General features: G+C 45.6%; 1 protein-coding gene across 3 annotated transcripts in view; it reads right to left on the bottom strand.

Annotated features, from left to right (window-relative positions):
- The window catches only part of LOC140205058 (uncharacterized), a 157,978-nt gene that overhangs the window by 5,598 nt on the left and 134,212 nt on the right, over positions 1-18,168 (bottom strand). For all 3 annotated transcript variants that reach the window (XM_072272179.1, XM_072272178.1, XM_072272180.1), the window contains 2 exons: positions 12,658-12,756; positions 5,534-5,612 (listed from right to left, as the gene is read on the bottom strand). In XM_072272179.1, the coding sequence (XP_072128280.1) occupies positions 5,534-5,612; positions 12,658-12,756 (178 nt within the window). The remainder of the gene's footprint in view (positions 1-5,533; positions 5,613-12,657; positions 12,757-18,168) is intronic.

Raw genomic sequence — 18,168 nt, 5'->3', positions numbered from 1 at the left:
CAAGTAGTACAGAAAGTCTCTCCACATGAAGAGTCTGCAAATACCAGGAGACCCCTGTAGTAGGAAGATACAGGGAACACAGGGATGAGAGAGAGTTCAAGGAACAGCACATGGGAAGGCTATTCAACCCATTGTATCCATGCTGACCACCAGCAGAGCAATCCAATTAGTCCCTTTCCCTTATACCTTATAATTTATTTTTCACACAAGCCCATCAACTCTCCTGGGGGATGTTCAGGGAAGAGGCCGCCTATGACCACCAAATTAATCTAATATGCGATACCTGTGACCGGCTACATAGAGAAGTGTATTGAGAACATCATCTTCATTAAACACATTTAAATATGTAGGGGAAATGAGAAGTCATGGCTGACAGCGCAGGTCTGGGTACAGCTGAGAGATCAGGATCCTGCTGACATATTAGGGGATAAGGCAGTTCCAGGTCAGCCTGAGCTGTGCTTTTCCATGCCATCAACAAGATAGAACTACCTTACTCACAGAGATTACACAGCCATTTCTGTGCCACGAGAGGCATGAGGCACATGTGATAGGGCTTTCAGACCACAGCACATCGATGTCAGTGAAATTTCTCTTCCTGAACGTTGTTTACACTCAGTTTGATGCACGGAATGACATGCCGGTGACGAAGCCCCCCCCCCAACTTCCTTTCCCCCCCCAAGGAACAGGCACTCTGTCTGGCTGCAGCTGACGTAAGAACGACCTTAGCCAGAGTCAACCTAAGTAAAACTGTGGGGCCTGATAATGTACGTGGTCAGATGCTGAGGGACTGTACAGCCAAGTTAACAGAGGTTCTAACAAGCATCTTCAACGTCTCCCTGGAGCAGACCACTTCCCCCTCAGACTTCAAAGTGACCATGTCATCCCAGTGGCCACGAGGGTGACAGTAAACTGCCCCAACGACTACTGTCCAGTGGCTCTGATCTCAACAATGATGAACTGCTGTGAGCAGCTGGCTATGGGTTGCATTAAGTCCCATCTTCCAGCTTCATTGGACCCATTCCAGTTCGCTTATCACTCAAGTTGGTCCACTGATGATGCCATAGCCTCTGCTCTCTACTCTGTACTGTCCCACCTGGAAAATGGTGCCTCATATGCTAGGACGCTGTTTATCAACTTCATCTCGGCATTTAATAGGATAATCCCTCAGAACCTGGTGAGGTAAACCTTCCTCATTGGGTCATAACACCTCTCTCTGTAAATGGACCCTGGGCTTTTTGACAGAAAGGTCGCAGTCAGTCTGTGTTAACAGAAACATCTCTAGCTCCACCACTCTTAGCACTGGCAGCCCCCAGGGCTGCATGCTCAGCCAACTGCTGGTGCATGACTGTACTGTTAGATCTAGTTCAAAGCGAGCCATCAAGGGCGCTGATGACACAACGGTGGTAGGTTGGTGTTACCAACGACAACGACAAGAAGGCATATAGAGAGGACATAGAGCACCTGGTAGAACGGTGCAGACACAACAGCTTGAGTCTCAACTTCGACAAGACCAAGGAGGTGGGGAGGTGCAGGCTAATCCAGTTGTCACTGCACATACACAGCTCCTCCGTGGAGACAATTAGAAGCACAGAGTTTCTGGGAGTTCACATAATGGACGATCTCACCTGGTCTCTCAACACCACTTCTTTGGTCAAGAAAGCACAGCAGCCTCTCCTCTTCCTGAGGAGATTGAAGTGAGTGAGGCTTGTCCCCACCTCAACCAGGAATGCCATCAAGTGCCCTGACTAGCTGCATCATCGTCTGGTATGGGAATTGCAAGGCACCTGACTGCAAGTCCCTGTAAACATTTGTGAGGACTGCTGAGAGGACAGATGGCAACTCTCTTCCACCCATTCAATATATTTATCAGGAGTGTTGGCATGCTGATGGAAAAAAGCCTCGGTGGGACCGGTAGTGTCTGCTCAGTATTGTTCAGAGCCCAACTTGTAAACACTGCTGGACAATGCCTGGGGCTCTGGCTGCTTCAAGCCCCAGTCTGAAGTGCCTGCTTGCGTCCTCACTGGCCCTGTGCTGACCAACTCTAGCATCTGATGGACTGGCCGCTCCTGGATGTCCATCCAACGTTCCTCCTGGTCCTCTCCTCTAGTTCCACTCAGCAGGTAAACTTGTCGACCCTAGAACACAACCGTCAGGAACACCATTTCCGTCACTGCCTTCACTTCTGCTACATCTGGATTCAGCTTGTCTCCAAAAGCAGCTGATCCGTGAAGAACAAAATCCATTTGAACTTCACTCTCTACATGCTGCACTTTAACTGTTCTCTCTCCACTCCATCCTAATGTCCACCTCTTCCTCCCATGGACAATCTTGGCTCTGAGGCACTCTGTCCTTCTCTAGAGACATAACCATTTCTCACCAGGGTCCTTTTGACCTCTGATCCACTGTGGAACTGCTCAGGAGAGATGCAGATGCAGATCACTGAGTCATCTGCCGACACTGAAATCCCCTAGAGGACCACTGCAGGTCATAGGAAACAAACTCTCAGCTCCGAGCGCAATATATAAAGTCCACTCTTGGCATTGAAGCACCTCAAATCTGGCAGGATATCTTCATTGTTCTTTGCTGGGTGATGTTTCCTCTTCAGGACCTTATTCAGAGGCTGTGGATCCCAGACAGGTGCTCCTGTCTGGCTCAGCTCCCCACACACATACACACACCAAGATTGATACCCAGTAGGTGAAGAACCATAGTCTCTATCTCTGCCAAGATCTGCTTTCTGTATCTACATATCCCATCCAGCTGCCACCTGTTGTGAGTACAGAGTACAGACTTCACATCTGTAGTTGGCCGCACACTCGGTAGGTTCCTGACTGTACTGTTTACATTTCCATCAACTGAGCTATATGCCCAGAATGGACTGGCTGGCACAGAACTTACTTCAAGTCTAATGATTCTACTTTGCATTTCTTCCCATGGAATTTTCATTGTCAGCTTGCTTTTGACCAGAGATCACAAAGTGATAGAATGATAGAATTGAACAGTACAGAGACAGGCCCTTCAGCCCATTATGTTAATGCTGGCCTTTATGTCCATCTACACTAATTCCATGAGGTGTCAATCTCTTCCCATAACCAAAGTCCAAGCAACGTTGGAGTGTCACCTCGCACTCACTTCAGTGCAGCTACACCCTTCCTTCTGTATGGCAAGCAGAACTGCACATAATACCCCACACGCTGTGCTTTGTATAGTTGCAACATAACACAATTCTTAGATTTTAGGTCCCAACCTACGAAGGCAAGACTGCCATATGCCTTTTTTACCAGTCTATTGATCTGTGTTGCTGCTTTAAGGGAACTATAGACTTAAACCCCTCGTTTTTTCTGTTCATCGACCTTATTTAGTGCCCAACCATTTATCATACCATGTTCTACATGGACTTTACTTCCCAAAATGCATCACCTTGCCCTTGTCAGGATTAAATTCCACCTGTCAATGGTCTATCTTTCCATCTGATCTACATCCTCTTGTAGCCTTAGACAACCTTCCAACTTTTGTCTCATCGGCAAACTTTCTGATTATTCCTCCCACATTCACATCCATTCATTCAGATGGCTCTGCCATTGTCTCAGATCCTTTCCAAGATTCCTTGCCGATTTCTTGGGAATGAAATTACATGTTGCACCATCACTGCACTGTGGGAAAGATCTGCCCATTGTATGTAAATATCTCTATTGCAAGATATGTTTTTTTACAAGAGTAAAGACATTCAGCAAGCGAACTTGAATATTATCTCTAAGTTCAAAGTAAATTTATTATCAAAGTGCATATGTGTCACCATATACAATCCCAAGATTCATTTTCTTGTGCACATACTCAATAAATCCAAAATAGAATAGTAACCATAATAAAATCAATGAAAGACCACACCAACTTGCGTGTTCTGTGCAAAAGATAGCAAGCTGTGAAAATACAAAAATAAATAAATAATAATAAATGAATAGGCAGTAAATATCAAGGACCTAGGATGAAGAGTCCTTGAAAGTGAGTTCATAGGGTGTGGGAACATTTCATTGATGGGGCAAGTGATGTTGAGTGTAATTATCCCTTTTGGTTCAAGAGCCTGATGGTTGAGGGGTATTAACTATTCCTGAACCTGCTGGTGTGAGTCCTGAGTCTTCTGTATCTTCTTCCTAATGTAGGAGTCAGAGGAGAGCAGGTCCTGGGTGTGGGGGTCCTCGATGATGGATGCTGCTTTCCTGCGACCGCACTTCATGTAGATGTGCTCAACGGCGGGGAGCGACAGGCCCACTATTTTCTGTAGGATTTTCCATTCAAGGGCATTTGATGTTTCCATACCAGGCTGTGATGTAACCACTCTCCACCACACATATATGGAAGTTCATCAAAGTTTTAGATGCCATGCTGAACCTCCGCAGACTCCTAAGGAGGTAAAGACACTGCTGTGCTTTCTTCACAATTGCACTTACACGTCTAACCCCATGATAGGAAGGAGGTACTTGTGATTGATGGCATGCCACGGAGGTTCTCCAGTTTACTTTCGGCACTGTGCTGGGTGGGATGGACGGATGTTGTCACAAGAAATGAGTTTAAGTCGACTGGACCTGCACTCTGATATTTAGTAGAGTGCAATTTCAGGAGTTACAGAGTCAAAGTTGAGTTTATTGTCACATGCACAAGTACACAAATGCACAGGTGCAATGAAAAACTTACTTGCAGCAATATCACAGGCACATAGCATCAGATGCATTTGATTCATGAAAAAGTTAAATCTAAATTATACACAACTTTTACAAGAAAGAACACAATTAGAATAAAAAGACAAGTCCTTTTTGGTGCAAAGTGGTCATAGTGTTGCTAAACTATAGTGATTAAGGTTTTGCCTGTTGGTTCAAAAACTGGATGGCTGAAGGGAAGTGTGGCAACATGGATGCCGGAATGATGTTCCCCCGAGCTGAGATCTCTAGAACCAGTAGACACAGTTTCACAATAAGGGATCAGGACTGAGATGAGAAGAAACTTCTCCACCAATGCAGTCTGTGAAGGCTCAGTCGCAGTGTGTGCTCAGGAGAGAGAAGATATGTGTTGATATTATGGGATGGGAGAAAAGAGAAAGAAGGTAGAGCTGAAATAAAAGATAACTCTGAGCTTTTTGAATGGTGGAGGAGAACTGAGGGGTTGAGAAATCTACTCCTGCTTCTATATTCCTTTAAATTCCCCTTTAAATTTAAAGCTCCAATTGCATTCACTGTCCTTGTTGGGATTAGTGAGCTACTGAAGTTTCAGAAATGATCCTGCTTCGTCTATTGGGATTAGGCCCACAGAAGGACTCTCAGTTTCCTTAGCTTGGGATCATTTCCGGCTTCTGTTCCCTGCCTTATGTCATGGCTCGCAGCTCTGTGCTGCATTAGGGAGGTTGCCCTGACTCCATGCCCCAGGAGAGACTTTGTCCACCTTTCCTCCAGCCCACAAGAATCGTGGACCTCTTCAAACTGGGGACCATGTCCCCAAGGCAGGGCTGCCCCCAACTTCCGTCCATTTTGCCCCAGCTCACCTTTTGCTGTAGATGATCATCACTCCCCCAAGCAGGATGATCAGCAGAGACACCACTATTGCCGTTACGATCAGCCAGTCTGGAAAAGACAGGAGAAGGTCACCAACTGTAGCCCAGAACACTCATTAACAGCACACCACTCTTGACAGCCAGCAATGCGAACAGAACTCTGATCATCTGCCCCCCTTGGGATTTTGGTGCTGCTGGACTGCTGGATGTTATTCCCATACTGTTATTTTGCTTTCTTTACTCATTAATTGGTAAGTTCGTTTATTCTTGTCACATGTCCTAAGGTACAGTGAAAAACTTTGTTTTGCATGCTATCCATACAGATCATTTCAACACATCAGTACCCTGTAGTAGTACGAGGGGAAACGATAACAGAATGTAGAATAGAGTGTTACAGTTACAGGGAAAGTGCAGTGTAGTGCAGGATAGTAATGTGCAAGGCCATAAGATGGTAGACTGTGAGGTCAGGAGTCCATCTCATCACATAAGGGGACTGTTCAATAGTCTTGTAACGGTGAGATTGAAGCAGGCTTGAGCCTGGTGTATGTACTAGCTGGCTTCTGCATCTTTTGCCCGGTGGGATTGGGGAGGTGGGAGAAGAGAGAATGTATGCGGTGGGTTGGGATTTCGATTCTGTTGTTGAGAGGAGAGGTATACTTTCGTGGAATGCTGAGCTGTATCTGCAACCTTTTTTGCAGTCTCTGACAGAGCAGTTGCCATGGCAAGCTATGATGCATTTGAATTACAGAGCAGTAGAATGCATTTTCCAGCGAATCCAGGGACTTTAAAGGGAGTGTAAAATACACAAGCACTCTGGATCCCGACTCCAACTACAACCCCACTCATGTCCCTGACCCCTGGCAGTCTAGAGTCTAGAGTCAAGCTCTAGCTGCACACCCCAGATGCAATATGGACCCCCAGCTCACCCTCTGAGCTCCTGGATAATCCTCTGGACCATTGAGTGAGCCTTATATTGGATTGTATGGATTTCCAAGCAGCTGGATGGCAGATCATCAGAGTTTCCTAGGGAGATTCTGGAATGTGTTTGCTTCCCAAGGTGGCTGCCACAGCTCAGGAGAAGCAAGGCAACTCTGAGTTGGAATGGATGGTAAGTTGCCATCTCATGCTTGTTGGCAATGGTGGGTACCCAATCACTCAGTGGCATTCCTACTGAGAATCTTCATTACCCAGCGACTACTCCTGGGGCAACACCTGCTGGGAAGTACAGCTCATCACTCAACACTAGTAATTGGGTCCAGTGGGATATTAATCACTCAGTGAAGTTTTTTGGTTAAGATCCTCATCCCCCAGTGATACATCCTATTGGAATGTTTATCACTCATGAGTGGTTTCTGCTGGGATTTATGAAATTCCGTGACACTGCTGCTGGATCTAAGCAAATGCTCCATGTTGGAATCATGACCAGCCAGAGGTAGATCCAATGGGAGTTTCATTGTTTAGTTATTTCCCTCGGATGGGAATACCATTATCCAGTGATACTTAGATTCCATAATCCCCAACACCCAATCACTGTAACCTCTGGAGATCCTCATGGACACTGATAGGATCCTCATCACCCAGTGACTGACCTTTGCTGGAAACTATGGAGTCATAGAACACTACAGCACAGAAAAGTGACTTTCGGCCCATCTAGTCCATGCCAAACTGTCGTGCTGCTTAGTCCCATCGATCCTGACCTTGACCATAGCCCCCATTAGCCCTCCCATCCATGTATGAATCCAAATTTTTCTTAAATGTTGAAACCAAACCCACATTCAAAGTACATTTATTATCAAAATATGCACACAGAATACAACTCTGAGATTTGTCCTTCTGCAGGCCCCACAGAACAAAGAAACATTATGGAACCCATTCAAAAAAACCATCAGACACCCTACCCACAAAAAAGAAGAATTTGTGCAAATGGCAAAAAGCAAGTGGACAACACATAGAATTGCAAACGTCAGAGCAGGAGTCCAGTACTGTTTAGTTTGGTTCCGTTCAGTGTCACATTGCTAGCCCACTGCAGGTTTCTGAGCAAGTATTCTTCACTGAAGTGCACCAAACCACTCAAAACCAGGAAAAAAGAAAGTAAACAGAATCCAGGAACACATACAACATGAACCAGTCCCGAGCCTCTGCAATCAGTCCTTGCACTCCTGCTGGTTCCACTTTTGAAAGTTCCATACTTTCACCACCCTCTAGTGAAGAAGTGAAGTTCTCCCTTAGGTTCCCCTTAAATATTTCACCTTTCACACTTAACCTATGACCTCTAACTCTATTCTCACCCAAATCAGTAGAAAAAGCCTTTTTGCCTTTACCCTGTCTACACTATTCATAATTTTGTATACATCTATTAAACAAACCTCTCCTAGCCTATTCAGCCTTTCTCTATAACACAGATCCTCAGGTTACAACAACATCCTTGTGATGTTTCTCTGTACTCTTTCAATCTTACTGAGTCAGATTGAAAGAGTACAGAGAAACACTGGCTGGAATATGTTGTTTTGCGGCTGCAGTATGTTACAATATATAAAAAGCTATAAATTACAATCAGGTACATACATATAATTAAGTAAGTAGTGCAAAATGAGAGGGAAAAAAGGTAGTGAGGTAGTGTACATGGGTTCGTTGTCCATTCAGAAATATGGTGGTGGTGCAGAAGAAGGTATTCCTAACACATTGAGTGTGTGTAGTAAGCATCTGTACCTCCTCCTTGATAGTAGTAGTGAGAAGGGACCATGTTCTGGGTGAAGGGGGTCCTTAGCGATAGATGCCATCCCTTAGAGCTTCATCTTTTGAAGATGCCCTCGATGCTGGGGCAGCTATCGCCTATGATGGAGCTGGCTGAGTTTACAACTTTCTGCAGCTTTTTCTCGATCCTGTGCAGTGGCCCCTCCACATGGTGATGCAGTCAGTTAGATTACTCCCCATGGTACATCTGTAGAAATTCGTGAGGGGCTTTGGAGACATACCAAATCTCCTCAAGCTCCTAAAATATAAAGCCACTGTGTGCTTTTATATTTGCATCATGCTAGATCTTCAGAGATGTTGACACCCTGAAACTTGAAACTGCTCACCCTTTCCACTGCTGATCTCTCAATGTGGATGGCATGTGTTCCTCTGACCCTCCCTTCCTGAAGTCCACAATCAAGTCCTTGGTCTTACTGATGCTGAGTGGAAGGTTGTTTCTGCAACAGCACTCCACCAGCTGATCTGTCTCACTCCTGTACGCCTCCTCGTCACCATCTGAGATTCTGCCAGCAACAGCTGTGTCATCGGCAAATTTGTAGACTTCAGTCATGAGCGTGGAGAGAGTAAAGCAGTGGACTAAACACACACCCCTGAGGTGCGCCAGCGTTGACTGTCAGCGAGGAGAGGAGGAGATGTTATTTCTGATCTGCACTGACTGTGATTTCCCAGTAAGGAAGTCAAGGATCTAGTTGCAGAGGGAGGTACTGAGGATATGATTGTGATGTAGTCAATAAACAGCAGCCTGACATAGATAACGTAAGTATTGCCGCTGTCCAGGTGATCCTAGGCCGAGTGGAGAACCAGTGAAACTGCATCCACTATAGACCTTTTGAGATGATGGGTAAATTGCTGGAGGTCCAGCTCCTTATTTAGGCAGGAGTTGATTCTGACCATGGCCAACTGGCTGTGACCAATCAAACGATTTCATCACAGTAGATGTGAGTGCAACTGGGTGACGGTCATTAAGGCGACTCTTCTTGGGCACTGGTATGATTGTTGCCCTTTTGAAGCAGGCGAGAACCTCTGACTGCAGCAGTGAGAGACTGAAGATGTCTTTGAACACTCCCACCAGTTGGTTGGCACAGGTTTTCAATGCCATTACAGGTATACCATCAGGGCCTGACGCCTTGTGAGTGTTCACCCTCAGGAAAAATATTCTGTCATCAGCCTCTGAGACAGAGATCACAGGGTCAGCAGATGCTGCAGGGATTCTCACCGGTGTAGTTTTATTCTCCCTTTCAAAGGATATCTACATTGTATTGTAGGTTAGTGACCAGAACAACACACAATACTCCAAATTTAATCTCACAAACATCTTAGACAACTTCAATATAAGATTCCAACTTTTGTATTCAATACTTTGATCTATGAAGGCCAATGTGCCTAGAGATCTCTTTATGACCCTGTTTACTTGTGAAACCGCTTTCAAAGAATTATGGATCTGTATTCCCACTGTTTTACCACACTTGTCAATGTCCTACCATTCACTGTTAGTCCTAACCTGGTTTGTTCAACCCCTCACACTTGTCAATGTCCTACCATTCACTATTAGTCCTAACCTGGTTTGTTCAACCCCTCACACTTGTCAATGTCCTACCATTCACTGTTAGTCCTAACCTGGTTTGTTCAACCCCTCACACTTGTCTGCAGTAAATTCCATCTGCTATTTTTCAAGCTGGGTCCAGACCCCATTGCAAGCTCTGATAGTCTTCCAATACACTAATAGTCTTCCAAATATCTTCCAATAGTCCACTACACCCCCAATCTTGGTGTCATCCACATATTTGCTGATCCAGTTAACCACATAATCGTCCAGATCATTGATTTGGATAACAAACAGCAATGGACCCAGCACCAATCCCTGCCGCACTCCACTAGTCACAGGCCTCTGGTCAGAGAGGCAACCATTTACTATCATTCTCTGGCTTCTCCTACAAAGCTATTGTCTAATCCAATTTACTACCACATCCTGAATGCCAAGCAACTGTACCTTCTTGATAAGGCTCTTGTGTGGAACCTTGTCAAAGACTTTCTTAAAGTCCATGTTGACAATGTCCACTGTCTTGCCTTCATCAACTTCCCTGTGGTAACATCCTCAATAAACTATTAGATTGGTTAGATGTGACCAGCCATGTAGATTATCCCTATTCAGGCTCTGGCTGTCCAAATACCTATATATGCGTCCCTTAGGATACCTTCCAATAATTTACCCACTACTGATATCAGGCACACCTGCCTACAATGTCCTCACTTTTTCATAGAGCTTATCTTGAACAATATTATGTCATAAGTGTGGAGCATGGGTGGATCCAAATGCAGGACACAAACACATTTTGTAGCGTTAACAAAAATAGAGTTATTAATAGTTACTAGGAAAGCAGGGAAGCAAGGATTGTACAGAGAGACATCAAGGAGTGAATGAAGCAGAAGCGGGAATATGCATGGCTGGAGTTGGGCTGGGAACCTAGACTTAGAATGGAACTCAGGGCCTGGGCTTGGCCTGGGACTCGGGACCCAGACTTGCACAGGGACTGGGGATGCAGGACACAGAGCCAGGGTTCTTCTTGGATGCAGGACACAGAACACAGAACACGAAGAGACAGTTCCCCTAATCAGGGTAGCGGTAAATGGTAGGACCTACCCTGCGGGGGCGAGGACACAGAGACAGTTCTCAACTCAAGGTAGCAGCAAACGGCTGGACCTACCCAGCAGAGACAAGGACACAAAGAGACAAAACCACACAACAGTAGACAGTTCTTTTATCTTGTCACGAAGTGGCTCCAAGTAGCGGCGAGCTCTCGACTCAGCCCCAGAACTACAGACAGCGGTTCCAAACTCACTCCAGCAGGTTAACTTGACGGACCTGCTCAGGAGAGGTAGCATAGCGGACTCACTCAGGTGCGGTAACTTGACGGGCTCACTCCGGCAAGGAGAGACGGCTTACTGGCACTCCCTTCGGGGAGAAGATTTGGTTCGCTCCGGCAAGGTGACTTGCTCGCACTTGCTTCGGTGACGTGAGGTGACGTCAGGTAACGGTCTAGCCCCGAGCAGCTGTAAGCCCGACACTAAATACTGCTGGTTCAGCTGAGAATCAAGTGCCTTTAATTACAGAGCCCAAGAAACACGGGGGAAGCAATGAATTAAAGGAAAACAAGGAGTCAACGGTCCCCATCATGACACAAAGGAAATTTAAGGGGGACCAGGGAATATCCAATTAGGACCGTGACATATTAGTTATCCTCCAGTCCTCCAGGAACTCAGCTATGACTAATGACATTTTAAATACCTCTGCGAGGGCCTCTGCAGTTGCTGGGCTAGTCTCCCACAAGGTCCGAAAGAACACCTTGTCAGGCATTGAGGATTTCTCCACACTAATTTGCCTCAAGATAGTAAGTGTCTATTCCACTGTAATCTGTACACAGTCTATCAGCTCGTTGCAGTTTTGCCTTAGTTCTATAAACTCTATGTCCATCTCCATCACCCTCTGCTGCTGACACCTTCTCTGAGCTCGGGTGTGAGGGAAGAGCGTGGATAGCTGGTGATGGGCTTCACAGTAGGAACTGGACAGTGGATTTCCCGACGGAAAATTAGTCAATGTCTGGTGGGGTTTCCCGCTAGGAACGTGTATTTGGTCAATGAGGTTTTCAGCAGAAACCAGTCAGTGAATAGTGGGGCTTCCGGCAGAAACCAGTCAGGGAATGATAGGGCTTCTCAGCAGGAACCAGTCAGGGAATGATAGGGCTTCTCAGCAGGAACCAGTCAGGGAATGATAGGGCTTCTCAGCAGGAACCAGTCAGGGAATGATAGGGCTTCTCAGCAGAAACCAGTCAGGGAATGATAGGGCTTCTCAGCAGGAACCAGTCAGTGGGTCATAGGGTTTCCTGCAGGAATGGGGCAGTGGGCTACGGAGATTCCCAGCAAAACCTAGTCAGTGGGCAATGGGCCTCCCTGTGAGAGATGGTGTTTCCCAACAGGAGTGGTGTGGACTCCACACAAGAGTGTGGGGGAGGTTGGCTGGGGTCTTTGCATAGCATAATGGGATTTCAACAAATCAGAGTTATGCAAAGTTCTTCAACTGGAGAGATTGGCTCTGCTTCTCAGATGTGCCCAGTTCGTTTGAGCAGTTCCAATGCTTTCACAAGATGACCCTGAGTGTAAAGGCATTGCAGAGGGGTAATGAGTTCCTCAACAAACCTCAGGGACACGACATGCTGGCCAATGCGTTCAGCTCAGGGTTCAAGCTCTCTCCTGGCTAACTGAGTTAGGTGTCCCCTCAGTTCAGTGAAGATGGACTTTTTGGAAAAGTTTGACCAGAAGGAGTGGAGAACTGTGGAGAGGTTTAATGTGAGTGAGTTTCTTACCCAGCGGTGCTTCAGGAGAAGTCTTTCCCATAGCTGTTGGTTCTGGCTGCTCTGTTTTCAGTTTTCTGTTATCTGATTTCTTAGTGGTGCTAGGCTGAGCTTGAGACAAGAGGGATTTAAAAAAAAACAATGAATTCCAGGTTAAAGGGGCGAGATTTTGCAAATAACTCATATCAACCGAAAAATACTTGAACCCAAATGCAAATTAAGTTGCATCTCCTGAGACCCCAGGACATGGATTTGTGAGATCCAAACTGCAATCCTCCCTCATAGTTCCAGTGATGTGAAAATCCTCATGCACAAACATTTCATCAGCACGTCTCCCCTCAGAGGTTACTGTTTTGTTTCAAAATCCACTTGGCTTATCGCTCTCTATAATTCTGTATCTCTCTGTCTCTCTCTCTCTTGTCTATCTTGATCTGTTTCTCTCCCTTTTTGTTCTCTCTCGTCCACCATCTCTCTCACCCTCTGCTTCTTCACTCTCTTTCTCTTTCTCTGCCTTTCTCTATTTCTCTCTTCTCTTCTTTATCTGTCCCCCTTTGTTTCTCTCACACTTCTCTCTCCTTTTGTCTCCCCCTCTTTTCCTCTTTGTTTCTCTTTTCCCCTACCCCACTCCTTTCCCCATCTCCCCATCTCTCCATCTCCCCATCTCCCCATCTCCATCTCCCCATCTCCATCTCCCCATCTCCCCATCTCCATCTCCCCATCTTCCCATCTCCATCTCCCCATCTCTCCATCTCCCCATCTCCATCTCTCCATCTCCCCATCTCCATCTGAACAAGGACATCCTATTTTTTAGCTTGGGTCAGCCCACCCAATGGTGCCATCTGTGCAGAGTTTGCACATTCACCCTGTGATTGCGTGGTTCCCCCTGTGAGCAGTTTCACCATTCATCCCAAAGACGAGTGAGATGGGAGGTTAACTGGCCACCGTAATTTGCTCCTGGTAAGGTAGGCGAGTGAATTCCAGCAGCCCAATCAGCGACAGGAGCAAACCACAGCGACAAGGTTTCTCCCAGGTTGGCGGCACTTGTTGAAAAGGAGACCTTTGCGGACGTTCCGGATCATTCCGGCAGCCCAGTCAGCGACAGGAGCAAGCCACAGCGACGAGGTCGGTGATGCTTGTTTAAAAGTACAGAAGGGACAAGCAGGGTGGCCGTTGTTGGGAGTAGGCCAGTGGTGAGAGTAGGAGCATCAGGCTTTGGCTCAGAGGAGGATTCAGCTCGAAAGAGGCATTGGCTCTGGACAAGTTTCCCTTTTTCTCTCTTGCCGTACCTAGTATAGTAAATGGCTATTGTATGTTCTTCATGCTGGATGTTGGAGTCCTGGGAGACCCAGAGTCTCCTGGGGAATTACATCTGCATGAAGTACATCTGGCTGCAGCTCCTTGAAGACCATGTTAGGGATCTGGAGCAGCAGCTGGATAACCTTCGCCTTGTACTGGAGAGTGAGGAGAAAATCGATCAGAGTTGCAGGGAAGTAGTCACCCCTAAATTGCAGGAGCTGAGCAGCTGAGTGACTGTCAGCAGAAATGGAAATGTGGATAGCAGTTTGTGCAGAGCACAATGCGGCCATTCCCCTCAATAACAAGCATACCATCTTGAATACTGTTGTGGGGGATGACCCCTCAGGAGAATGCCATGTAGACCGGGTTACAGGCACTGAGCATGGGTCCGTGGTACAGAAGGGAAAGAGGGAGAAGAGAGGAGTGGCAGTGATAGGGGACTCAATAGTCAGGGGAACAGACAGGAGGCTCTGTAGACATAAAAGGGACACCCGAATGGTATGTTGCCTCCCAGCTGCCAGGGTCAGGGATGACTTGGTTCACGTCCTCAGCATTTTGGACAGGGAGGGAGAGCAGCCAGATGTCTTGGTACCAATGACAGAGGAAGGAAAAGCAAAGAGGTCCTGAAAAGAGAATTTAGAGAGCTAGGTAGAAAGCTGAGTAACAGAACCACCAGAGTAGTAATTACTGGACTACTTGGCCTCCACAACTGTCTGTGACAATGAATTCACAGATTTATCAATCAAATAAGGCTAATAAGGCTAAAGAAACTCTTCCTCAACTCTGTTCTAAAAGGATGTTTTTCTATTCTGAGGCTGTACTCTCTGGTCCTAGATTCTCCCACCATTGGAAATATTCCTTCTACATCCACTCTATCCAGGCCTTTCAATATTTGGTAAAATTTCCATGAGTTAGCCCTCATTCTTTTAGATTCCAGCGAGTACAGGCCCAAAGCATTCATAGGCTCCTCATGCATTAACACTTTCCTTCCCGAAAACACTCTCGTAAACTTCCTCCGGTCCCTGCTAGCACATCCTTTCCTAGATATGGAGCCCACAACTGCTCACAGTACACCATACTCCAGAGTGTACAGGTCTAGAGCCATCAAATGGTTGGGTTTATCAAACAGAGAGGGGAAGCCACAAGAGAGTGTGTGAGCTGTATGGACAGATTCATAAACTGCTGACACTAGTTGTCACTGAGAAACTTTGCCCTTCACCACAGAGAGACAGGCTGCAGCACAGCTGGTTAGTTTATTATAAGACCATAAGACATAGGAGCAGAACTAGGCCATTCAGCCCATCTGTTCTGCCATGGCTGACCCATTTCTCTCTCAACCCCATTCTCTTTCTTTCTCCCAGAACCTTTCACACACTGACTTATCACGAATCTATTAGCCTCCCCATTAAATATAATCAAAGACCTGACCTCCACAGCCACCTGTGGAAAATATTTCTGCAGGTCCACTACCATTTGGCTAAAGAAGATCACCCTCATCTCTGTTCCAAATGGATGTCCCCCTTTTCAGAGGTTGTGCCCTCTGGTTCCAGATTCCCCCACTACAGGAAACATACTCTATTTTGGCCTTTTAAAATTTGATAGGTTTCAATGATATCCCTCAACGCCATTCTTTTAAATCCCAGCGAAAACAGGCCTAGAGCTATCAAATGCTCCTTTGAACCCTCTCCAAAGTCAGCACATTCTTTCTTAGTCAGGGAATCCAAAACTGCTCACAATCCTCCGTGAGGCCTCACCAGTGCTTTATAAAGTCGCAACATTACATCCTTGTTTTTAATTTCTAGTCCCCTTGAAATGAATACTAACATTGCATTTGCCTTCCTCACCACAGACTGCAAGTTAACCTTTAGGAAACCCTGCATGTAAACTCCCAAGTTCCATTGGACATCGGATTTTTGGATTTTCTCCTCATTTGAAAAATAATCTACACTTTTATTCCTTTTACCAAAGTGTGTGACTATACACTTCCTGATACTGTATTTCATCTGCAACTTCTTTGCCCATCCTCCTAATCTGACTGGATCCTCTGCAGCCTTCCTGCCTGTCTTCACATCATCCACAAAACTATCGATTCCATCATCCAAATCATCGACATACAACATGAAAAGAAGCGGTCCCAACAGTGTCCCCTGCAGAACACCACTAGTCACTGGCAGCCGATCAGAAAAGGCTCCCTTTGCCTCCTGTCAATCACCCAATGATCTATCCATGCTAGTATATTTCCTGTAATACGATGGGCCCTTCAGCACCTTGTCAAAGGCCTTCTGAAAATCCAAGTACACAACATCTACCAATTCTCATTTATCTATCCTACTTGTTATTTCTTCAAAGAATCCCCACAGATTTGTCAGGCAAGGTTTTTCCTTAGAGAAACCATGCTGACTACAGCCTATTTTATCGTGTGCCTCCAGTTACCCTGAAGCTTCATCCTTAATACTCGACTCCAACATCTTCCCGACCACTGAGGTCAGAATAACTGGCCTATAATTTCCTTCCTTCTGCTTCTCCCCCTTCTTGAAGAGTGGAGTGACAATGACAATTTTCCAGTCCTCCATAAGTTTGTCTGGATCGGGTGATTATTGAAATTGCTTCCACAATCTCTTCGGCTTTCTCTTTCAGAATGCTGGGGTGTAGTCCATCTGGTCCAGGTGACTTACCTTCAGACCTTTCAGATTCCTAAGCACCAAGTACAAATGTTTGTAATAGCAACTGCACTAACTTCTGCCCTCTGACGTTCTCAAACACCCGGCATACTGCTAGTGTCTTCCACGGTGAAGACAGATGCAAAATAATTAATCAGTTCGTCCATCAATTCCTTATCCCCCATTACAACCTCTCCAGCATCATTTATCAGTGGCCCAATATCTGCTCTCATCTCTCTTTTTCTATTCATATATCTGAAAAAAGGGGTAGAGGAGGTATAATTTGCTCATCTGCGCTGATCATCCCATCCTTGACCAAGCTGTTCCACCGTAAACACAATCTGTTATGAGTCAACATGATGCTTTCATATCAGGTCATGCATCGTACATACCTCCGCTGCACCGCTCAGGTGTGTTTCTGGGGTACAGGGGCTAGTGACCCTTGTGCCTATTTTGTGTTCTATCGCTGAGCAGCAGTGAACTATCTGATTGGCCTATCAGAGTTCTCTTCGGGAACTAGTTGGCTTGATCAGCATTTCTGATCTGGCTATTGTTCATGATTGCATTTAATAAAAAAAACCTCTGGTATCCTCCTTGATATTATTGGTTAGCTTACCTTCATATTTCATCTTTTCTTTCCTTATGACTTTTTGTTGCCTTCTGTTAGTTTTTAAAGCTTCCCAATCCTCTAACTTCCCACTAATTTTTGCTCTATTATATGCCTTCTCTTTTGTTCATATGTTGGCTTTGATTTCCATTGTCAGTCACAGTTGTGACCTCCTGCCTTTAGAATACTACTTCTTTGGGATATATCTATCCTGTGCCCACCAATTTTTTCCCAGGAAGTCCAGTTATTGCTGCTCTGCCATCATCCCTGCTAGTGTACCCTTTCAATCAACTTTGGCTAGTATGTCTCTCATGCCTCAGTAAATCCCTTTTATTCCACTGTAATACTAATACATTTAACTTTAGCTTCTCTTTCTCAAATTACACTGTGAATTATATCATATTATGATCATAGACACCTAAAGGTTCCTTTACCTTAAGCTCCCTAATCAAATATGGTTCATTACACAACACCCAATCCAGAGTAGCTGATCCCCTAGTGGGCTCAACCACAAGCTGCTCTAAAAAGCCATTTCACAGGTATTCTACAAATTCTCTCTCTTGGGATCCAAAATCAGCACCAATCTGAACTTTCTCAACCAACCTCCAAATTGAAATCCCCCATGACTATCGTGACATTTCTCTTTTGTAATACATTTTCTAATTCAATCTGTAATTTGTAGCCCACATCCTGGCTATTGTTTGGGGGTCTGTATATAACTCCCATCAGAGTCTTTTTACCCTTGCAGTTTCTTAACTCTACCCACAACGATTCTACATCTTTCGATCCTATGTTACCTCTTTCAAAAGATTTCATTTCACTTATTACCAACAGAGCCACACTACCCCCTCTGCCTACCTGGCAGTCCTTTTAATATAATGTGTATACTTGGATGTTAAGCTCTCAACTGTAATCTTTCAGCCATGACTCAGTGATGCCCACACGTCACACCTGCCAAGC

This window comes from Mobula birostris, chromosome 11, assembly GCF_030028105.1.
Source record: "Mobula birostris isolate sMobBir1 chromosome 11, sMobBir1.hap1, whole genome shotgun sequence".
In the NCBI taxonomy this organism is placed as follows: Eukaryota; Metazoa; Chordata; class Chondrichthyes; order Myliobatiformes; family Myliobatidae; genus Mobula; species Mobula birostris.
The sequence above is the reverse complement of the archived record's forward strand: the minus strand, read 5'-3'. Positions and strand labels throughout refer to the sequence as shown.